Genomic DNA, 20,725 nt, shown 5'->3' with positions numbered 1-20,725 from the left:
GCGCAGAGTGCGCCAGCCCGCCAAAGCTCCGCCTCCGGGGTGTGGGCGGAGCCGGGGCGCGCGTGCGCCTGGGCCTTCGGCACACGTGCCCTCCCAGCATTCCGCGGGCGCGCGGGCGGCGGGCGCCTCGGTCCCGGCTGCTGCGGACCCGGAGCACACGGAGGCGGCCGGCTGCGGCGGCTCAGGCGGCGCGACGCGGAGCGGGAGGACCGAGGGGCGGCCGGCGCACAGCTGCCCACCATGAAGCCCCCAGCAGGTACCGCTGCCCCGCGGCCCGGCCCCGCTCGCCGCACCCGGGCGCCCCTGCCTGCCTCGCGCCCGCCGGGGTCGCCGCTTGGGCCTAGGAGCCGAGCCCAGTGACCCTCGGGGGCCTGGACCCGGGTCGGGGGGGAAACGGATCGGCCCCCCCGGGACCCGCCTCGTCGGCGGCCGAATGAATGGAAACCAGCTTTACCGGCGCTTCACTCATTCAGTCAGCTCCGCGCGGCTTGGGCTGAGCGCGGGGCGGGCCCCGGGGGCGACCGTGAGCCCTCGGCGGAGTTCCAGGGCCGGAGACAGGCGTTCGCTCAACAGAGAAGCAGGCCAGCCGCTCTACAGAGTGGTCGGTGGTGGGGCTGACGGCGCTGCCTGGGGGGGGGGGGGGGCGGGTGAGAGAGAGAGAGAGAGAGAGAGAGAGCGCGCGCAATCCTGGAGGGCTCCTTGGAGGAGGTGGCCTTTCCACCCGGAACGGGGCGGCCAGCAGCTGTGCTGCCAAGACGTGCAGGAGGACCGTCGTGGGTGGCGGGAACGGCGAGGGCAAAGGCGGCCAGGCCCGTGCACGCGGAGCGCGGTTGAGTAGCAACAAGTCATCTCCGCCAGAACGGGGCTGGGAGTTGCTTTTATTTTTCAGGGCAGAAGGGTGTGTCCCGAAAGCGTTTTCCTTATGGAAGTGATGGGATGTGCGTCGCCTATTTAGAAAATTGCCCAGGCTGCTGTGTGGTTGCCTCCTGAGTTTGTTTGTTTGTTTTTTCTCTTGCTGGTCTCTCTTCCCGCCCCCTCCCCAACCGGCTGCGATGATAATTGCGTTAATGATGATCGTGATTTGGGTTATTCGAGGTCTCAGGAAGGCAGAAATGTTGTCTGCCTTGTTTGCAGCAGGATCGTCGTTAGCCTGGAGACCCAGCACGTAGGTGGCAAGCTGAAATACTACAGAAGGAATGCGTCTGCTCCGGTTTTTTTTTTTCAGGTCCTGCGTCCTCCAGGAGATTTTGCTGACGATTGTAGCTGTTGACACGTATCTCCTACCTTGTCCCAGCTTCTGGAGCGCTCGTTTACCACCCAGCGTGGCACAGACCCGCGTCTTTTCTCTGTGGTTCTGAAGTCCACGGTGCCCTGCAAGCAGAAGGCGTTTCCTTAAGCTCGCAGCAGTCACTTGGCCAGAACATCCCACCTGGTCCGGCTCCAGAGCCTTTCTTTTTCCCCACTTACTGTTTGTCAGTGACCCTCAACCGCGGTGATGGCGCCACGCCAGGGGACACTGGGCAGTGTCTGGGACACCTGTGGTTGTCACAACTGGGCACCAAGGGTGTACAAAAACAGGTCACTGTTTGCTAATCCCTGGTATAGAGTCCAGTAAGGGTTGAACTGTAAACCTGAGTGCGGGGCGGAGCCTCGGAAAGGGGCAGGAAGGTTGGACAACCAGATATTTACAAAGCAGGGGAGGGGGGAACAGATGATACATTGGTTCAAGGTTGGAGCTGAAGTCAGACTGCATGTGTTCGAATCCCACCTCTGCCACTTGCTGGCGTGGGATCATGTCAAATGTGCACGATCATGACAAATCGTGCACATCTCAGGACCTCCATCTGTATGATGGGGGCCACATAGGACCCAGAGGGAATCAGTGAGGGAACGAAAGTAAAACATCTTCACTCTGAACACCGCACAGCAGTTTAAGTGACAGCTGTTATTATAGACCACAGTCTCTTATGCAAAACCTCTTGGGGCTAGGGATGGTTTAGGAATAAAGAATTTTCCCTATTTTAGGAAAGTAATACAGTACAAACGTCGCATTATGTCAAGGGACATCAGGGGTAGTACCCTGTAATCAAACAAGTTAACTCAGTGTGACGGAGGTGTATACCAAATATCCACCCCAGCACAGCCAGCGTTGGGGCTTGGGTCCCTTAGGGGGGGTGTCCTGGGCCCTGCCACCACCCACTCGATGCAATAGCATCGCTCTCCAGTTGCGACGAGCACAAGCATGTCAGAGATCGCCCAGTGTCTCCCGGGGTGCAGCATCTTCTGCTTTAGAGGATTGATCGACTTGTGCTCCCCCACAAAGCCTTTGGGCCTGGCCAACCTTCATGGGGAAACAGTGCTCCTGTCCATTCCCCTCAGCCCCTAGTTAGTCTAACCCTTCTGTCCTGGAAGCAGACCCATTCAGTGTGGGGCTGTGTCTTCTCTGTTCAGCCTGTGTAGGAGATGCCCTGGACACAGCGGCCCCGTGCTCCGTGGTGAACTACCTGAGATGGGACCTGAGCGCCCAGCAAATAGAGGAGCTCACTGTGGAGCTCATCGAGCAGACTAAGCGTGTGTATGACCAGGTGGGCTCCCAGAAGTTTGAAGACGTGTCCTATGAGAGTACCCTCAAGGCGCTGGCCGATGTGGAGGTGTCCTATACAGGTAAATCCAGGTCAGGATCCAGGCGGGGAGGCAGACGCAACCCAGGCCTTGGAGCTCCTGGACCCTGGCCGTGGGTGAGGCCATCTACTCTCTGGGGTGGTGGTGACGGATAAAGGGGCTGATGGCGGGTAGAGGCATCTGCTCAGCAAGAGGTAGCCTGGGGTGCCACCGGTTCCCGTGTGTACCGTGCTGCACTGCTTGGCGTACTTGGTCCTCATGGGCTACGGCATCCGAGCAGGACAGCAGCACTCCTCTCCAGGAGCCAGCTCAGGTGCCAGCCTTGAAACTGGAGCTGCCGCTTCCCGCTCCTTCCTCTGTCCCAGGAGATAGGTGTTTTCTCTCTGAGCGACTGAACTTGGCCCCCTTCGCTCCCCCCACCCCACCCCGCCCTGGCGCTTTAGGTAACCTGATGCCATCAGGTGTCCTCATCACCACCACCCACCTGGGTCCTTCTCCTTAGGATCTGTTTGTTCCCTTTGAGGGGCGAGGTGCTCAGATAGATCCAGAGCTGCTACCTCAAGGCCCATCTGTAGAGGTTGCCAGTGTGGGAGCAAAAGACTGAGACCAAGGGATCCCTGGGTGGCGCAGCGGTTTGGCGCCTGCCTTTGGCCCAGGGCGCGATCCTGGAGACCCGGGATCGAATCCCACATCGGGCTCCCAGTGCATGGAGCCTGCTTCTCCCTCTGCCTGTGTCTCTGCGCCTCTCTCTCTCTGTGACTATCATAAATAAATAAAAGTTAAAAAAAAAAAAAGACTGAGACCAGTCTCGCAGCAGAAAGCTCCGAACTGAGGAAACCCTTGTCCTCTGGATCTCCAGCAAAAGTCCTTTTCTGGGAACCTTGGAGAATCTCAGCTGGGGGGTTCTCCTGGAGCATCCCTGGATGCCGTGGGTTTCTGGGCGCCCCATTCAACCCCCACCCCCCAGTCTCTTTCCAGATAGACTCTTGGCAATTGCATGAGGCTGATTCCTGCCTGTTGGGCGCAGCCCTGCCAGATACCAGCTTCACTCCTACAGCCTTTTTTTCTGTCTCTCCTCAATAGCCCAAGGAATTTTATTTTTAAAGATTTTATTTATTTGAGAGAAAGCATACGCATGTCCGTGCATGCATGACGAGAGAGAAGTAGACTCCCCGCTGAGCAGGGAGCTCGATGTGGGGCTCCATCCCAGGAGCCAGGGGTCATGACCTGAGCCGAAGGCAGATGCTTAACCGACTGAGGCCCCTAGGCCCCCCCAACCCATCCCAGCAATATTAGAGGAAACTAAAATTGAATTGTGGCATTCCCCTCACCAGCCTCTCAGTGTCGTCCCACTGCCACCCGGACGAAGGCCAGAGTCCATGATGTTGTTTTTGTGCAGTTTGCCCCTCACTGCCCCTCCTCTGAGTCTGTGTGTGCCGGCCTAGTGGCCGCTTGCACTTGCGCACTCTCCCGTCTTGGGGCTTCACACACCCTGCCTACTGGATTTTGGGCTTTTCTGTGATTACAGATTTACTCCCTTCGGGAGCCCCTTCCCACGCCCCCTCTGCTCACACCAGCTGCTTGCATTGGTCCCACACTGCACCATTTTGTTGTCACACTTGGTGCAGTCACAGGCGCTTGTGAGCCTGTAAATCGCAGACGGACAGATGCTGTTTCTGTCTTTTTCGCTGTCCTCTCTCGGGCAGCCCACGGCAGGTCTGCCCTGGGGACACGCAAGCGACCAAGCTGCGATTGGAATGTAGGTCTTCCCAACACAGAATATATGTGTTTTAAATTTTTTTTTTAATTTTTTATTTATTTATGATAGTCACAGAGAGAGAGAGAGAGGCAGAGACACAGGCAGAGGGAGAAGCAGGCTCCATGCACCAGGAGTCCGATGTGGGATTCAATCCCGGGTCTCCAGGATCGTGCCCTGGGCCAAAGGCAGGCGCCAAACCGCTGCGCCACCCAGGGATCCCAATATATGCGTTTTAAAATTTAAATGCTCTGTAGAGGTCTGATTTACGTAGCATAGAATTTGTTCACTTACAGCATACTTTCCAGTGGTTTTTATATTTATATTAAGAGGTGTCCAACCATCATCATGGTCTAATCCAGAACATTCCATCACCCCGAAGAGAAATCATCCTGCATTGCAGTCACCCCCAATCCTCTCTGGCTCCCATGAGCCCCCTTCCCATCTGTGGATGAGCCCGTCCTGGACGTGTCACACATGTGGACTCACATCCCGTGGGACCTCCAGTGTCTGGTTCCCTCCTGAGTGTCGGCTCAGAGTCCGTCCCCCAGACAGCACGTATGGGCACCTCCCTCCTGTTCACAGCCGAGTGATGTGCCCATGGGTGGTGGGTGCGTCATGTTTGTCCCTCCAACCGTCAGTGGACGTTTGGGTCATGTTCACTGTTGGGTTATTCCTGGTCCAGCTGCTGTGAACATGTGTGATTCCCTGTTCTCACTTCACGAGGGTGGGCACCTACTGGTGGGTTGCCGGTCAGGCGGTGACTGTTAAAGCTTACGCTCTCACAGCCTTCTATGCTTCCTCTGTTTAACCAAATGCGGGTGTGCTCTGTAAGTTAGAGATCAATTTAAGATGCTGCCATCAGCAGCTGTGGTTCTTTCTGGATTTGAGTTATTTTAGCCTTTCTAGGTCTTGTCATGTTTCTCTGTCACGGCCCTTGTCTTGGAGTGTTGGCAGTTGAGTCTGTTTCCATCCTACGTGGATGACCATGCCCCTCCCTCCGGCTCCCGGCCCAGGGCCCAGTGTGGAAAGTGTTCACTGAACAGATGAGATGTAGATGAGCTGCGTGCCTGGTGGGGGTGAGGCCGGTACTTGCCAGTTTATACCTGGGGCCTAGGTTCACACCTGTCCTGTTCTCTCCCCGCTTCAGTTCAGAGGAACATCCTGGACTTCCCGCAGCACGTTTCTCCATCCAAGGACATTCGGACGGCCAGCACAGAGGCGGACAAAAAGCTGTCTGAGTTTGACGTGGAGATGAGCATGAGGCAGGATGTGTACCAGAGGATTGTCTGGCTGCAGGTGAGGATGCAGCGAGGTGCCCACGTCCACTTGGCCTGGGGGCACGGCTGACGGGGCACAGCACCAGGCATGCTGGTGGTAGACTCTGGGAGGGACAGACTGACGTCCCGATGGGCACTGCTGGGTTCAGAACCTCCTTAGACTTGATGGTTGTGTTCTCGGACCCTAGGAGGTAGAGAGCTGAGGGGCCCTGTGGGTGGGCCCTATGGGTTGGTGGGGATTGATGTGTGACAGTGCAAGTGCACTTAAACCCTGAACTGTGCGTTTTAAGAACAGCTGAGGTGGTAAGTTTTGTGTTCTGTTTTAGCACAGTGAAGGAATGTGGAAGAAAGACAGACAAATGCAGAGCAGAGAAACACAAACGTAGAGTCTAAAAGCCCTAGACTTTTTAAGCCATTCCTGCGTCCAGCACATGGTTTCCCTTTCCCGACCTTGCTGGGGGGTCCGCAGGGAGGGCTAGTGTCCTGCCTCTCGGGCCTTGGCTGCTGGTGTCGGAGGGAGCTGTGGAGGCGGACGGTGATGCTCGTCCGCGCTGTCCCATAGCGCCTGTTGCCGCACCTTGGTCAGGAGCGCACACGGGCGCGCACTGGGGCCAGTGCAGGTGGGCGACCTGTGGGAGCACAAGCAGTGTTTTGTGTTTAATTGGAGCTTCGAGATCTCTGTAGATGTACGTGCCATTCTAAGAAATGATTCAGACAGCGTGGCCTGTGCTTAGCCCAGTTTCCCCCAGCATGATGTTTGGTGAAACCAGTCACTGTCCCAACAGGGATAATGACCTTGAGGCCACCCACCATTCTCATTTCCATTCAGCCATTCCCCTGTGTGAGGCCCTGCAGGCTGGTTTTAGTTTGGGCTATTCCCAGGAAGCGGGTGCCATGGACGGGTTTGGTGCACATGTCAGTGTTGGTGTCTCTGGGACGGCTGCCTGGGAGCCCGCTCGCTGAGTTGGGTGTGGTTGGAAAGGGCTTCTGCTGCACCACCCCCCCACCGTGGCTGCAGCGTCCCCGTTCCCTGCAGTGATGTTTGTGCGGGTGCCCCGGCCTCCCGCTGCCTCACTGGCACCCGGCGGTGCCCCTGTGTTTCATCATCGACAGCGCTGGGATTGTCTTACCCTAGGAGAAAGTTCAGAAGGACTCGTTGAGGCCGGAGGCCCTGCGGTACCTGGAGCGACTGGTCAAGCTGGGCAGAAGGAACGGCCTACATCTACCTGAGGACACTCAACAGGTGAGTGCTGGCGGGGGTCGGAGGGGCTCCCCTGTCTGCACCATCTGAGGGCCCAGCCTCTGGCTGGGTGCCCACCTCTCTGCTGCCTCGATTCTGGAATGGGAGGTCTGTCTGGAGCAGCTCTCCCTCCACCCGCATCTGCCCTCCCTGATGCTGCAGCGTGGCCTTCCTGAGAGCCTGGCGCTCCCTCAGCCACAGAGCGAGTGCACAGTTGGGGGGAACACCTTGGTCGGTCCTCGCTGGGACTTTGATGCCATGGCACTAAGGAAATCTGTCTCACTGTGGGCCTCCTGTTCTGACATCAACACCACAGCTTCCTTCTGATACCAGAGGTGTGTGGTTTTGTTCTCTGTGACACCAGCCGGGTGTCCTACAGTCAGACGCAATTCTGACACGGTCTGACACGTGTCGGGTCCTGCAGCTTCAGGGCTTGGCCCCTCAAGACTGCCCCACCTTGAGACACAGTCAACGACCACATCCAGGTTGTCCTCTCTACTTCTGACTGACCAGCTCTGTGGTTCCGAGGTTCCCACCCCTTTCTCAGGTTCATGTTGTTTGCTAGAGCAGCTCACGGGACTCAGGGAAAGTTTACTTACTATGAGTTCTCATAAGGGGCATAACCTGGAACGGCCACGTGGAGGAGAGACGCAGGGAGAGGTCTGGGGGAGAGGCACGGGGCTCGGCCCTCCCAGTGTGTGCGGCACCCCGGAAGCTCCCTGAAGCTGTCCTTCAGCAGTCCTGCGGAGGCCCCATTGTGTAGACATGACTGGTTAAAGCATTGGTGATTGATTCAGCCTGCCACCTCCAGCTCCTCTCCCCTCCCGGGGTAGGCAGGAGGGGCCGCGCTGCTCCGTGGGTGGTCCCCGGCCCCCATCCTCAGGAGCTTCCCAGAAGTCATCTCAGGATCATGCTCTCACGTGTAGTGGATAGGGGCTGGTGACGAGTAACACGACGGGCCCCACACACTTGACTCTTGGGCTGTTGCAGTGTCTTCTTGTCGCTGAAGAAATTCCAAAGGTTTTAGGAGCCACGTGCCAGGAACAGGGACGAAGAGCAAATACACGTTGATTATCGTACGTCCCAGCCTCACAGATGGCATCTCCTTCAGTCTGGCCTGTATCAGAGGCGATCAGGGCCGTGCCTGCCCCTGTCCTGTGGCTAATCACTGAGGATCTTTGTTCACCCCTTCCCTCCCCATTTTCTCTGAGTGCCAGGCAGCCACAGAAAGGGGATGGCTGAGCTGTGGGCTCTGGACTGGCTGGTTTGCACACAAGAGCTGCCCTTACGGGTGAGCTGTTTACCGTCGCTGGGAATTGGCCACCCCTAGGAGAGGCCAGCCCTCCAGGGTCCACGAGACCGCCCAGCTGGGAAGGCACCAGGGCACAGGAAACGAAAGACATGGTTAATGCGACGTTGGGTCCACACCCAGAGCTCAGCGACTCTCTCGTCACTTGGAACTGACGCTGTCCTGCTTAGGCCAGCGCCTCTGCCTCACGGCTGGAGAAACCAGGGCTCCGAGAGATGAGGCATATTTGCTGTTAAAACCAAAGCCAGTGAGGGGCGCTTGGCTGACTTGATCTCGGGGTCATGAGTTTGATCCTCATGTTGGGTGAGGAAATTACATAAAAATAAGAATCTCTCTCTTTTTTTTCCTTTAAGATTTTATTTACTTGGGCAACCTGGGTGACTCAGCAGTTTAGTGCTGCCTTCAGCCCAGGGCCTGATCCTGGGGTCCCGGGATCGCGTCCTGTGTTGGGCTCTCCGCAGGGAGCCTGCTTCTCCCTCTGCTTGTGTCTCTGCCTCTCTCATGAGTAAAAAAAAAAACTTTTTTTACTTGTTTAACACAGAAAGAGCACAATTATGGGGAGTGGGAGAGGGAGAGGCAGGCTCCCCCCTGAGCAGGGAGCCTGATGTGGGACTCAGTCCCAGGACCCTGAGATCACGATCTGAGCAGAAACCGAGAGTGAGTCACTCAACCAACTGAGCCACCGGACACCCTTGTAAAAACAAGAATCTTAAAAACAAAACCCAGAAAACAAACCAGTGTCAGTGGGACCTGAGTCAGATTCACTCCCAGGACTGTGGGGCCCAGACCCACTGTGGCACCTCAGCTTCGCTGAGCGCTCGGCCAGAGCAACAGAAGGCTGTTTGCATTTTTTTTAGAGCAGGCTCCATGCCTCCCATGGGGCTTGAGCCCCCGACCCGAGGCCCAGAGTCCCGTGCTCCCCCGAGCAAGCCGGCCGGGTGTCCCCACAGGCCTTAGAGCCCCACCATGTTGTTGAAGGTCCAGCATGTGGCGTTGGGGGCTGTACCCACTGTAACTTGGGAGCCGCCTCGGCAGGAGGGACCCGGGGAGCTCGGGGTACAGCAGGGAGTCTCACGGAGGCGTCCAGCTGGGGCTCTGCGCTGGGCCCTGCTCCCTGGGGTGTGCCGCTGTCCGCCGAGAGGACGCCTGGCCGGGTGGTGGCCTGCGAGGCCACGGCCTGGGGCTGCTTCTGAGCCAGGGGCTCACGCGCCCGGCCCAGGCCCTCCAGCCGCTGCTGGCCAGCAGCTGGTGTCCCCCCGAGGGCTGGGCTGGCTCCAGGCCCCTGGGAGAGGGGGTGGGGGCTGATGGGGCCGCGCCTCACCCCCACCCGAAGTTTCCGAAGAGGCTTTGCACTGCTGCTCTGTCAAAATGTCCAAAAGCCGAGGCTGTGGACCCAGAAGGTGACAGGGTCCAGAGTGGTCTTGGCCGGGGACCCATAACAGATGGGGACATGAGCCTGAGGTCCCCAGGGTCACCAAGGCTGCTCCGCGGAAGCCGGTGTCTTGTGTTCTGTTAGCGCCGTGCAGACCAGTACCAGGACTTGATGTCTGTCTTTTCCGACCCCTCTTCCCGCCTGGTCTGTGCCTCCTCCCCACAGGCAGGGAGCCCCCCGCCCTGGTGGCTACACTCCACTCACAGCTGTGCTCCTCCCTCCAGAAAATCAAGAGCATTAAGAAGAAGCTGAGTCTTCTGTGCATCGACTTCAACAAGAACTTGAATGAGGACACGACCTTCCTGCCACTCACGCGAGAGGAGCTGGGTACTGATGGGGGGCGTGTGGTGGGGGACGCGGGATGGGGGGGCTGGCGCACCGTCCCAGGACCCTGTCAGGCCGTGGCCACCTCCCGCCAGCTTCCAAAGTGCAGGGACATCTGTGCCCCACCGCCCTGGGGCGAGGGGGTGTCTCCACTTGGAACACTCAGCGCTCAGGAATTCACATTTCCAGATCCTCGAGTGATGCCGGGAACACCGGGTTAGTGGCTGAGTTGGCCAGGATTTCCCCTTAGGGCCCCAGGCCCCCACCAGCTGCTCTTGTTTGAATCTTTTTTTTTTTTTTTTTTTAAAGATTTTCTTTATTCATGAGAGAGAGAGAAGCAGAGACACAGGCAGAGGGAGAAGCAGGCTCCACGCAGGGAGTCCGATGTGGGACTCGATCCCGGATCTCCAGGATCACGCCCTGGGCTGAAGGCGGCTCCAAACCGCTGAGCCACCCGGGCTGCCCTCTTGTTTGAATCTTGTGAGGAGGTAGATTAAATCCTGGCTGGTTCTTCTTTCCAAACTGGCTGTAGGGGATTTTGAAGGGCTGGGGCCGAGGTGTCTTTTTTAGTTTTTACTGTTTGTGCTGCTGCTCTCACCCCAGAGGTTTCATTTTCGGTAAACTTGGCGGCTGTGGGAAAGTTGTGAGAGCCCTACGGCGGGCAGCCCCGTGAGCTCGGCTCTCCTGGCCCCGCGCTGACATTGACTTCCTGCCCTTCCTGTGGTCTCTGCCACACGTACGTCCTTCCCGCTGTTGGAGAGGTGTCATAGGCCTTGGGAGCCTTGCCCAGGAGTGTGGCCGTCCCGTGTCCTTTCCACACACCCCTCCCACCGGGAGACAGCACGGAACAGCTGTGGCGTTGAGAATGCAGCCCGCGTGCCCTGCTCTGCCGACCCGCTGACCCTCTGTGTGTTCCTCCGCCGTCGGGGTCTGGTCAGGGCCATGTTGCATTTTACTATCTCTTTTGGCTCCTTTCCTGTTTTTTTTTTTTTTTTTTTTTTAAGATTTATTCAGGAGAGACAGAGAGAGAGGCAGAGACACAGGCTGAGGGAGAAGCAGGCTCCACGCAGGGAGCCGGATGCGGGACTTGATCTCAGGACCCTGGGGTCACGCCCTGAGCCAAGGGCAGGCGCTCAACCACTGAGCCCCCAGGCGTCCCATTGGCTCCCTCCTGTTGAACTGTCCCTCAGCCACCTACAAAAGTATTTTCATTTCTCCCAACGTGGACGCTTTGGAAAGGCCCAGGCCGGCGGTCTCACTGCTGCCTGCGACAGCCCTGCCCGTCCCGTGTGAGGCGCCCGAGGGCTGTGGCAGTGACCCTGCGGTGGTGGCCTCACGGGAGGGCGTGTTGGGCCCTTCTGCCGGGGGTCCCCATCCTGCTGCCCGAGCCCCCAGAAGGCAGCTAGCTTGCAGAGGTGCCCATGGTCACGGCCTTCCTGAACAGGGCCTTGCGGGCCATCCCCGTTCTGGTTCAGTCCTCTCTGTGCCTGAGCCTCAGGTGGCAGGTCCCCCACGTGGCCCCCTGTTTAAGGTCAGGCGCCCGCTGTGTTTTCTGGCCACAGGACCCTGGGTCTCGAATCGGGGGACAAATCTGCTCGCCCACCCCCTCGCAGGCCGGCTTCTCTGCCCATTTGTCCAGCCCGAGGGGCCTTGCCGCCTCAGCGTGGCCTCCTGTGTGGGCAGCAGGTCGCCCCAGCACCGTGGAGTGAAGCAGAGCCCCCGGCCTCGGGGGGCAGGGGGGTCGGGGGCGGAGGGGTCAGGGGGGCTGCGGCGAGGACGGTGTGGCCAGCCTGCCTGCAGGTCCTGCTGAGCAAGGGTGTGGCACTTGTTTACCTTCTGCTCGCCGGAGGGACAGGGCTTTGACTCATGAGGTGTCGGTCAGCGTGTCTGTCCCCAGCGCCCCCCCGTGGCCTTGCTTCGGTGCCCCGTGCCTGCCTGGAGGGGTTGGCGCTCTCCCGGCAGCGGCTTCTCGGGAGGGGCTTGGGGGCTGCCGCTCGCCTTGCGCTGCCGGTGACGCTCCCATGAGAGGCGCCCTGACCCCCTTCTGTGTGTTCATGTGCTGGTCTCTCGAGTCAGGACCTCCCTCGCCCCACTTAGTGGTTGATCCGTGTGCAGAGGTCGGTGTGGACGGAGGCCCCGTTCCTCATGGGTGGCGGTCTGCCGCGGTCACCGTCGTCATGGCCAGGTTGTCCTAATTCTACCTCAAGGGCCTCTACAGCGTGAAGTGTTCCTGTTGTTCTTTGGGCACTTTCTCTGGGTCTGGGGTCCCGGGCTCATTTGTCCTCGCCCTGGCCTGGCACTTAGAAACCGAGATGTGCGCGCTGCTGCTGCGGGCCTGTCGTTCCCAGGTCGTCGCCAGTTAGGAAGTGGGTGTCTGTCTGCACACGTGCACACGCACCTCTGTGCCAAAGCGGGAGCCTCGCAAACGGTGCCCTGCCTGGCCCTGCCCACCCTGCTGCGGCGCGTCCCTTCTCACCTGTCCCGAGGTGAGGGCCCCGGGCGAGCTGGCCTTGGAAGGAGCTGTGGGCCGAGTCAGAGCCGGGGTGTGAGGCGGTGGCCCTGGACGTGTTCGTTCTGAGGTGCAGCACCCAGGTCTCTGTCGTAGGAGGATGGTTCGCGGGTGGGGACCTGGGTGAGAGGCTGTTGCAGAAGTGTGGGCCGCGGCGATGGTGAGGGCGGCCGGGCAGCATCTGTCCGCGGTGGAGAAGGGACGAGGAAGAGACCACAGCCCCTGGACGCCCCCTGTGCCAAGGGTGGAGCCGAGTGGGGCTTTTCCTCCCTGGGAGCCTTGCTGGGAAGGGCAGCGGGGCTCCGTCTTCCCGGAGGGCTCAGGGCAGGGTGGGGACGCCGGGCCTGGTGCCCTGTTCCCTGCAGGCTCCCCGTCCTAGCCTCCCACGTGGAAGGGAAGCCTGCCTCCCTCCCCAGCTGCACGGGCCTGTGGCAGCCCTGGTTTTGTTCCTACAGGAGGGCTCCCGGAGGACTTTCTGAACTCGCTGGAGAAGGCTGGGGATGACAAGTTGAAAGTCACTCTCAAGTACCCACATTATTTTCCTCTCCTGAAGAAGTGCCACGTGCCCGAGACCAGGAGGAAGGTGGAGGAGGCCTTCAACTGCCGGTGCAAGCAGGTGGGAAGGCGATGCCGCAAGTGGTGGGGCCTGTCCTGGGTGCCCGGTGCCCACTGGGCCAGGCTCAGTGGTGGGCAGGCGCCCAGGCGAGTCAGCCTGCCCCTCCCGGCCTTCCACGCGGGGTCCAGCTCTGGCCCCCGGCCACAGCGCCAGTCCTGTGTCTGCGAGTGTCCACTGCTCTGCGCCTTAGCTTCAGTCGTCCCCTCTCTCTCTCTTCAGTGGCGTTGCTGGGGCTTGAGCTGGGGTCTGCAGATGCGCCCTCCCCTTTTCTGTGTCTTGTGTGCTGGCCTGGGCCCTCTAACTGCGGCCCGGGGCGTGTCTTCAACGCACAGACATCCATTCCCGCGCAGACGCGTGTATTTGTGTCCATGCCGCGGTGTGGTCTCAGCCTCGCTTCTGTTCAGTGCCTCCAGCAGACGGGGGTGAGCTCCCCATGCACAGTGCCCCGAGGCTGTCCTGCAGAGTCCCGGCCCCACACCGCTCTCCACCCACGGCCTTGACACCCCTCACGATGACACCTTTCTGGTCCAAACGGGACCTGGGGGTTTATAGAGCTGCATGTGTTGTGTCAGGACCACAGGGCAGCCATGGAAACCTAGGCCGTGGGAAGGAGGGAGGGGAACGAGGCACAGCTGGTGGTCCTGCGTTCCAGAGGACCCAGTGGGAGGTGGTGGGCCCAGCACCCATAGAACTGCTCATTCATTGGTCGGTTCCAGGAGAATTGTGCGATCCTCAGAGAGCTGGTGACCCTCCGGGCCCAGAAGTCCAGCCTGCTGGGGTTTAGCACACACGCCGACTACGTCCTGGAGATGAACATGGCTAAGAGCAGCCAGGTGGTGGCCACTTTCCTAGGTAACCCCTTGCCTCCCCCAGCCTCCCCCAGCCTCCCCCAGCCTCCCGCCGTGGGTTCCAGAAGGGAGTCGGGTTGTTCGTGACCACAGTGTGATGAGGCCTCAGAGCCATTCTCTGTGCGCCCTGGAGTGGGACTCCTGACACCCCTGAGCCCCGGTCAGCTTCACAGGGCTCCAACCTGATGGACAAGCGTAGGGCTCTGGGGTGAGGCTGCATGTGCTCCCTGCTCTGTCTCATGGCGTGAGCTCTGGGCAAGCGTCCCCACCCTGGCCGTCCTTTCTGGCTTGTGGCACCGGGGGCCACCCACCCCCCACCACCTGGCTGCTGCAGGGGGAGGCGTGGCCTATCTAGCTTGTACCAGCAGCCCAGGCGTTCCAGGCGGGGTGCTGGGCCTGGGGGTGCCCTGGGGGCAGCCGCTGCAGGGAGGTAGCCTTGCCTTCCCCTCTGCCCTCCGCAGATGAGCTGGCCCAGAAGCTGAAGCCCCTTGGGGAGCAGGAGCGCGCCGTGATCCTGGAGCTGAAGAAGGCCGAGTGCGAGAAGCGGGGCCTGGACTTCGACGGGCGCATCAACGCCTGGGACATGCGCTACTACATGAACCAGGTGGAGGAGACCCGCTACAGCGTGGACCAGAACCTGCTCAAGGAGTACTTCCCCATGCAGGTGGTCACCCAGGGCTTGCTCAGCATCTACCAGGAGCTGCTGGGGCTGACCTTCGACCTGGAGGAGGGCGCCACCGTGTGGCACGAGGACGTGAAGCTCTACTCCGTGAGGGACTCGGCGTCGGGGAGGGTCATCGGGAAGTTCTACCTGGACCTCTACCCGCGGTGCGTGTCAGCCGGGCCACCCTTCTCTGCCTCGTCGTTCTCGTCTGTCCCAGGGGTCGTGGGGCCGCCGCTGTGCAGGGCCTGGCCGGGGGCTGGGAGTGTTCGGGGCGGGGGTGGGGGGCGGGCGGGACTCCTGCTCCCGGGCACCTGCTCCTGAGACCGAAGCTTGAGCCTCTCTGTCCGTCGGCGGCTGGTAGACGGGTGGGTGAGGGGATGCGAGAGCCAGGGTGCTGGAACCAGGGGGTCTTGTGGGGTCAGTAGCCCCAGGCCAGTCGGTGCGTAGAGCAGATCCCTGGCTGGGCCTGACCCTGCCCCCGTCCCCAGGGAAGGGAAGTACGGGCACGCGGCCTGCTTTGGCTTGCAGCCCGGCTGCCTGCGGCAGGACGGGAGCCGCCAGATTGCCATCGCGGCCATGGTGGCCAACTTCACCAAGCCTACCCCGGACGCCCCCTCCCTGCTGCAGCACGACGAGGTGGAGACCTACTTCCACGAGTTTGGGCACGTGATGCACCAGCTGTGCTCTCAGGTGGGGGCAGGGGCCGCGGGGACGGGGGCGGTGCTTGGTGCTTGGTGGGTCTGCACAGTGAACACTCCCCGGGTCACCACGGCCCCGGCGATGCCCCCTTGGCCAGTTGCCGTCACTGAGCCCGGCAGACGGCCGGCTTACTGGCTAGAAGTGTGTCCCTGCGGTGCTGGGGCTGGGCACGCGTGGTCAGTGTGTTGGCGTTGCTGGTTCCCTCTGAGGCCGCCCCCTCAGCGCGCGGCCAGAGTCCTCTCGTGTCCTCGCGTGATCGTCCCTGTGCACATTTGTGTTCTCACATCCTCTTAGAAGGACGCTGGTCGTTGGCTTAGGGCCCCCTCGGTGATTTCATTTTAAGTTGAATAGTTCAGTGACCATTAGTTTACCAAGGTATGTGGCCGTCACTGCTGTCCAGATGTTCCAGAACATTCTATCACCCAGAAAGAACCTTCATGTTTCTTAGTTGTCGTCCCCCACGCTCAGCTCCCGGCCCCCCCGAGCCCCCTCCCCGTCTGTGGGCAAGCCCGTCCTGCACGTGTCACACATGTGGACTCACACCCTGTGGGGCCTGCTGTGTCTGGTGCCCTCCCTGAGTGTCGTGGGCTCGGAGTCCGTACCCGGGGCGGCGTGTGGGCGCCTCGGCCCTCTTTACAGCCAAGGGACGTGCCTGTGAGTGGGGGGCACCGAGAAGTGTGTTTTGAGCAGAAGGTTCTGACTTTTGTGTTCCGTGTAGTGCCTTTTGTCTTTCACAGTTTGTGCTTTGTGTCTTGCTGAAGAGCTTGTTTTCTCCTAATTTTCCTTTTCTAGAAGTGTTACTCTCAGCTCTTCGTGTTGGTCGGCCCTCAGCTGCCACGGCTCCTCGGGGCAGGGCAGAGTCTCCGGCACTGGGGCCCCGTGTGCCCCGGCCACCTCGTCCTGTTCATGCAGCTCCCCTCGCACCTCCCGCCTCTGCGCTGTATGCTCGCAGGGTTTGTCCCATATCCGGAACATTCTTTTGCCCGTGACTCTCACGGCTCTGTCATTTCCTTCAGGTCTTGCCAGATAAATGTTCTCACTATTCGAGGCAGTTCTGTCCTGTAAAGCCACAAGCCCTGAGTCCGCAGATACCGAAGCCGGGCTCCTGTGGGAACACAGGGTGAGGTCCCTGCGAGCCTCTGGTCGTGACGAGCAGTATACACAGCCTTGTGTTGTACGTTTTGTTGAAAGACACTTTTTTTTTTTTAATTATTTTTTATTATTTATTTATTCATAAAGACACAGAGAGAGAGAGAAGCAGAGACACAGGCAAAGGGAGAAGCAGGCTCCATGCAGGGAGCCTGATGTGGGACTCGATCCAGGGTCCCCAGGATCAAACCCCGGGCTGCAGGCAGCGCTAAACCACTGAGCCACCTACATGTCTTTTAAAGAGGCCAATTGCCTATAAAAACACAAAAATGCAAAAAAGAAAAAAAAAAAAAAAAACACCAAAAACCGGACTCTTAATAGATCCCGAGAAGGACCCTGGTTAAAGCCCAGCAGCAGAGCGCCCAGTGACCACGAAGTGCCTTGGGCCTTGGCTTGGGGTCATAAAGTTTACCAAGTAGACGGAGTCACAGATAGGGTCCGTGAGTCATGAGGCCCAGCGTGTGTCCTCTCCCAGGTCCCTGCCTCGCCCAGGGCCTTGAGGGGACGTGGCCGTGCTCGCACAGCTCATTTGGCTGAGTGGCTATCAGAGCCGGGTCCTAGCACACCTCGGACGGGGGCTGTTTTTTTCAGGAAAATTTCTGACACAAGAGTGAGAAAACACAGGGTGCCTCTGACACGACCGCCCAGATCCCGTGGTTTCCAGGCCAGCCCCTTGCAGAGTGTAGGGATTTTTGAGAGCTTTGGGTTTGCGGGTGGAGGGGAATATAGGTGGCCAGCTGGGGCCGGCCTCCTCCCACCTCCCTGTGTCCTGGGCGCAGTTATCGGCAGCCCCCCCAGGAGCCTCAGCTGCCCCCGTCCCCAGGCTTTGGGGTGTCACGCGGCCTGCTGTCCTCTCCCCGGTGCGTGCTGCTCAGGAGAGCACTGCGCACCGCGTGCCCGGGTGAGACCAGCGCGTCGGAGCTGGCCAGGCCGGGCCCAGACTTTCCTACAGCTCCGCCCGCCCCCGCAGGCGGAGTTTGCCATGTTTAGCGGGACACACGTGGAGCGGGACTTCGTGGAAGCACCTTCCCAGATGCTGGAGAACTGGGTGTGGGAGAAGGAGCCGCTGCTCAGGATGTCCCAGCACTACAGGACGGGCAGCGCCATCCCCCAGGAGCTGCTCGAGAAGCTCATCAAGTCCCGGCAGGCCAACACAGGTGCCCGCCGGGAGCCGCCCTCCTGCCCGGGGGCCACTGGGGGGGTGCATCCCTGCCGCACGCAGTAGGCCAGGCACACGCCTTCATGGCTTTGTTTACCGCTGGTGCCGGAGTGCAGAGCCAGCCTTCCGGTCTCCTTCTACCCGCCAGGTCTCTTCAACCTGCGCCAGATCGTACTGGCCAAGGTGGATCAGGCCCTGCACACGCAGACGGCTGCCGACCCGGCTGAGGAGTATGCCCGCCTCTGCCAGGAGATCCTTGGGGTCCCTGCCACGCCAGGTAGCTGCTCGCGAGGTGGGCCCACCTGGGGGTCAGGGGCTCAGCCCTTCCCTGAGTCAGAAGGATCTAGTGAAGGCAGTTTGAAGCCAGTTTGTAGCTGAGGCCCAGGAGGGAGCAGACGGCCTCTGGCCCTCTGGCTGCTTTGTGCTTCTGGGCCTGCCGGCTCCAGCTGTGCGGCTGGCGGGTGTGGGCAGCTCCATGCTTTCCTGCGTCACTCGTATGGCACCGGCTGTATGTGTTTCCCCCCATCCCTCCCCCCCCATCCCCCCCAGCCTGCTTTGAACAAGCCTGGAAGGTGCAGCAGAGACCAGGGATTTCATACCCTGGAGTAGAAAATAAGGTGGATTTTGTTTGTTTAAAGATTTTATTTCTTTCTTTTCTTTTCTTTTTTTTTTTTTTTTTTAATTTGTTCCTGAGAGAGAGCGAGCCATAGGCAGAGGGAGAAGCAGGCTCCATGTGGGGAGCCCGATGCGGGACTCGATCCCAGGACCCTGGGGTCACGCCCTGGGCTGAAGGCAGATGCTCAATCGCTGAGCCACCCAGGCGTCCCTCTGGATAAAGTTTTAGTGTCTATTTTTGTGCGTTATCACAAGTGCTCGGATTAACACATGAAAAATACTTAGGATTTTAATGTAGGTAGTGTGGCATTGGCTTCTTCCACAGACACTTTAAAAATTCCTTCAAAAAGCTTTTTAACCAGTGCGTGCTCTCTGCTGTAGGGGTGTGCCTTGTTATATCCTCTTGCATGAACTCTTAAGCGTCAGCAGATAGTGAGCAGAGCTGTATTTCCCTTGGCCAAGTTGTCCCGCTCCTGCTTTCTAGAAGTGTCAGGCCAGTTCCTCTCCTGGGTGTGTGGGTCATCTCCGATGGGCTGATTTGAGGCCCCCTTCTCCTGGCAAGGGGCACCGAGGGGGCGGGGAGGGGGTGGACTCGGGCCACAGCAAGAGCCTTACCACATCTGTCCCAGGGACCAACATGCCTGCGACCTTTGGCCACCTGGCCGGTGGCTACGACGCCCAGTACTACGGCTACCTGTGGAGTGAGGTGTACTCCATGGACATGTTCCACACACGCTTCAAGCAGGAGGGCATCCTGAACGGCAAGGTGAGGGGAGGCCAGCCACTTGGCGGGGGGCGGTACCTGCCTGTGGGGGAGTAGGGGACCTTTCCTCTCTCTGGTCCCTGCAGCCCAGGACCCGGGAGGGCAGCTGAGGCACCGGCTAGTCCTTGCCAGGTGCTGGAGGTGGGCCCTCCCTCAGACCTGAGAGTTTGCCACCCTGGACCCTCCTGGGGCCGGGTGCTCAGCCAGCTTTCCAGACCTGTGTCCTATCACAGCGGGAACTCGACCACCCGTGTCGTGGGCTCGGCCTGGGCTTAGCCTCTGTGAGGTGAAGGGCCTTGAGTTTCTGATGGGTGTGTCCCTGTACACGTGCTCGTGTGCAGTAATGTGCACACGCTTGTGGAGACACCTGTGTGTGTGAAGAGCACGCACGTTCTCTCTGCCCACGCAGACATGCAAGAGCCCACTTGTGGCTGAGAGAGGGGATGCGGGAGGACCGGTCCAGGGGGAGCGTGAAGACCTCACCCCCCCCACCCTGTTCCCAGCAGGTCGGCATGGACTACAGACGCTGCATCCTGAGACCCGGCGGCTCCCAGGATGCCAGCGTCATGCTGAAGCTCTTCCTGGGCCGAGACCCCAAGCAGGATGCCTTCCTCCTGAGCAAGGGGCTGCAGGTGGACAGCAGCGAGCCACCGGCCTGCTGACGCACCAGGGCTCTGCTGGCCCCGGGCCACGGGCTCAGCCCCACCCCAGCTCCTGCTGCCCTGTTGCCTTAGCTCCCAGTCGGGAAACGGGGTGGCCTGCCGCTCAGGGTGGGCGGGTGGGGGCAGGGTGAGGAGACGGGCTCTTCGTCCTCCCTGTCCGTTCCTCGTGTCTGGTCTCTACAGGCCCCCGTCGGTGGCCAGCCTGGGCTGATGGGGCCTTGTCCTCGAGATGCCCGGAGAACTCTGTGTTCAGTCACGCCCGCCAATTTGTTGCACTAATCCATCCCCTTCTGGGAAGTTTTCTGAGTGAAAAGATGGTGGTTCTTTGAAATGCAGCCATTAAAAAAAAAAAAAAAAAAAAAAAGGAAAGAGAGAGACTGTTGGCCTGGTCTGACTCCTGTCCCTTCAGACTGTGGGTTGTCACTCATGGATGACGTGCTGGTGAGCTCGTTAGGCCCTAAGACTTGCTTGGTGATCTGCCCTCAGGTGGGGACGCACTGCTCCGTGTGCTGGAGCGTTCTGGATTGCAACAGGTTTGGGTGTCCGGGAGCCGGCCGAGCTGCCGGACTGTGTGCAGGGATGGGGTGCCGTCCCGCCCCCCAGGAGGTGTCTGTTTCCTGCCAACCTCCCTCCTCCCTGTGCAGCCCTGGCCGATGTCGGACCAGGCTCAGCTCTTCCAGGAAGCTGAGAGGCCAAGACCGCCCTCCTGCACCCCCGCCCGCTGGGCACAGCTCCTGTCCCGGCCCCTTGGCCCAACTTAGGGGTTTGTGATTTGACAGTTTCTGATTAATGGGCGCAGCTGCTGGAAGCCAGGCTGTGACCTTTCTGGTCCCTGTGACCTTGAGGCCTAAGGCACATGTGGCCCTCTCCGCTCAGCTCCCTCTGGCTGAGCAACGCAGCCAAGTCTGGGCCTTGGAGACAGGCGGCCGCCCTGCATCTTCTGGTAATTCTTCAAAAGGCCTTAGGTAATACTTTCTGGGCACAGTGGAAATTCGAAAGAGGTTCTTGAGCAGGACGGGTAGGTGTCCCCCCCCTTTGTTTGGCCTGGGCCATCCCTTGTGTTCTCTTCCCTGGTCAC

At 59.9% G+C, this 20,725-nt stretch overlaps 1 protein-coding gene across 2 annotated transcripts; it reads left to right on the top strand.

Moving 5' to 3' along the window:
- The first annotated feature begins 89 nt into the window (after positions 1–89).
- Positions 90–20,016, top strand: THOP1 (thimet oligopeptidase 1). Of its 2 annotated transcripts, none has more exons than XM_025456846.3 (13): positions 90–256; positions 2,452–2,664; positions 5,529–5,677; positions 6,794–6,901; positions 9,864–9,966; positions 12,928–13,088; positions 13,805–13,940; positions 14,398–14,764; positions 15,089–15,290; positions 17,419–17,605; positions 17,756–17,884; positions 18,852–18,988; positions 19,489–20,016. In XM_025456846.3, the coding sequence occupies exons 1-13, from the start codon at positions 241–243 to the stop codon at positions 19,645–19,647; spliced, it is 2,067 nt and encodes a 688-aa protein (XP_025312631.1). In that variant the 5' UTR covers positions 90–240; the 3' UTR covers positions 19,648–20,016. The 2 variants fall into 2 exon arrangements, with proteins under 2 accessions (XP_025312631.1, XP_025312632.1); XM_025456847.3 differs by having other exon boundaries at positions 91–256; positions 19,492–20,016.
- The last annotated feature ends 709 nt before the right edge of the window (positions 20,017–20,725 follow it).

This window comes from Canis lupus, chromosome 20 (assembly GCF_003254725.2).
Source record: "Canis lupus dingo isolate Sandy chromosome 20, ASM325472v2, whole genome shotgun sequence".
Lineage (NCBI taxonomy): Eukaryota > Metazoa > Chordata > Mammalia > Carnivora > Canidae > Canis > Canis lupus.
Note: the sequence above shows the minus strand (reverse complement) of the source record. Positions and strands in the feature narration are given on the sequence as shown.

What these genes read in the sequence shown, in the direction of transcription:
- THOP1 (XM_025456846.3), top strand. An exon ending in TGTGGAGGTGTCCTATACAG is followed by an intron (nt 2,665 to 5,528) that starts GTAAATCCAGGT and finishes TCCCCGCTTCAG; the next exon opens with TTCAGAGGAACATCCTGGAC. An exon ending in ACTCACGCGAGAGGAGCTGG is followed by an intron (nt 9,967 to 12,927) that starts GTACTGATGGGG and finishes TTGTTCCTACAG; the next exon opens with GAGGGCTCCCGGAGGACTTT.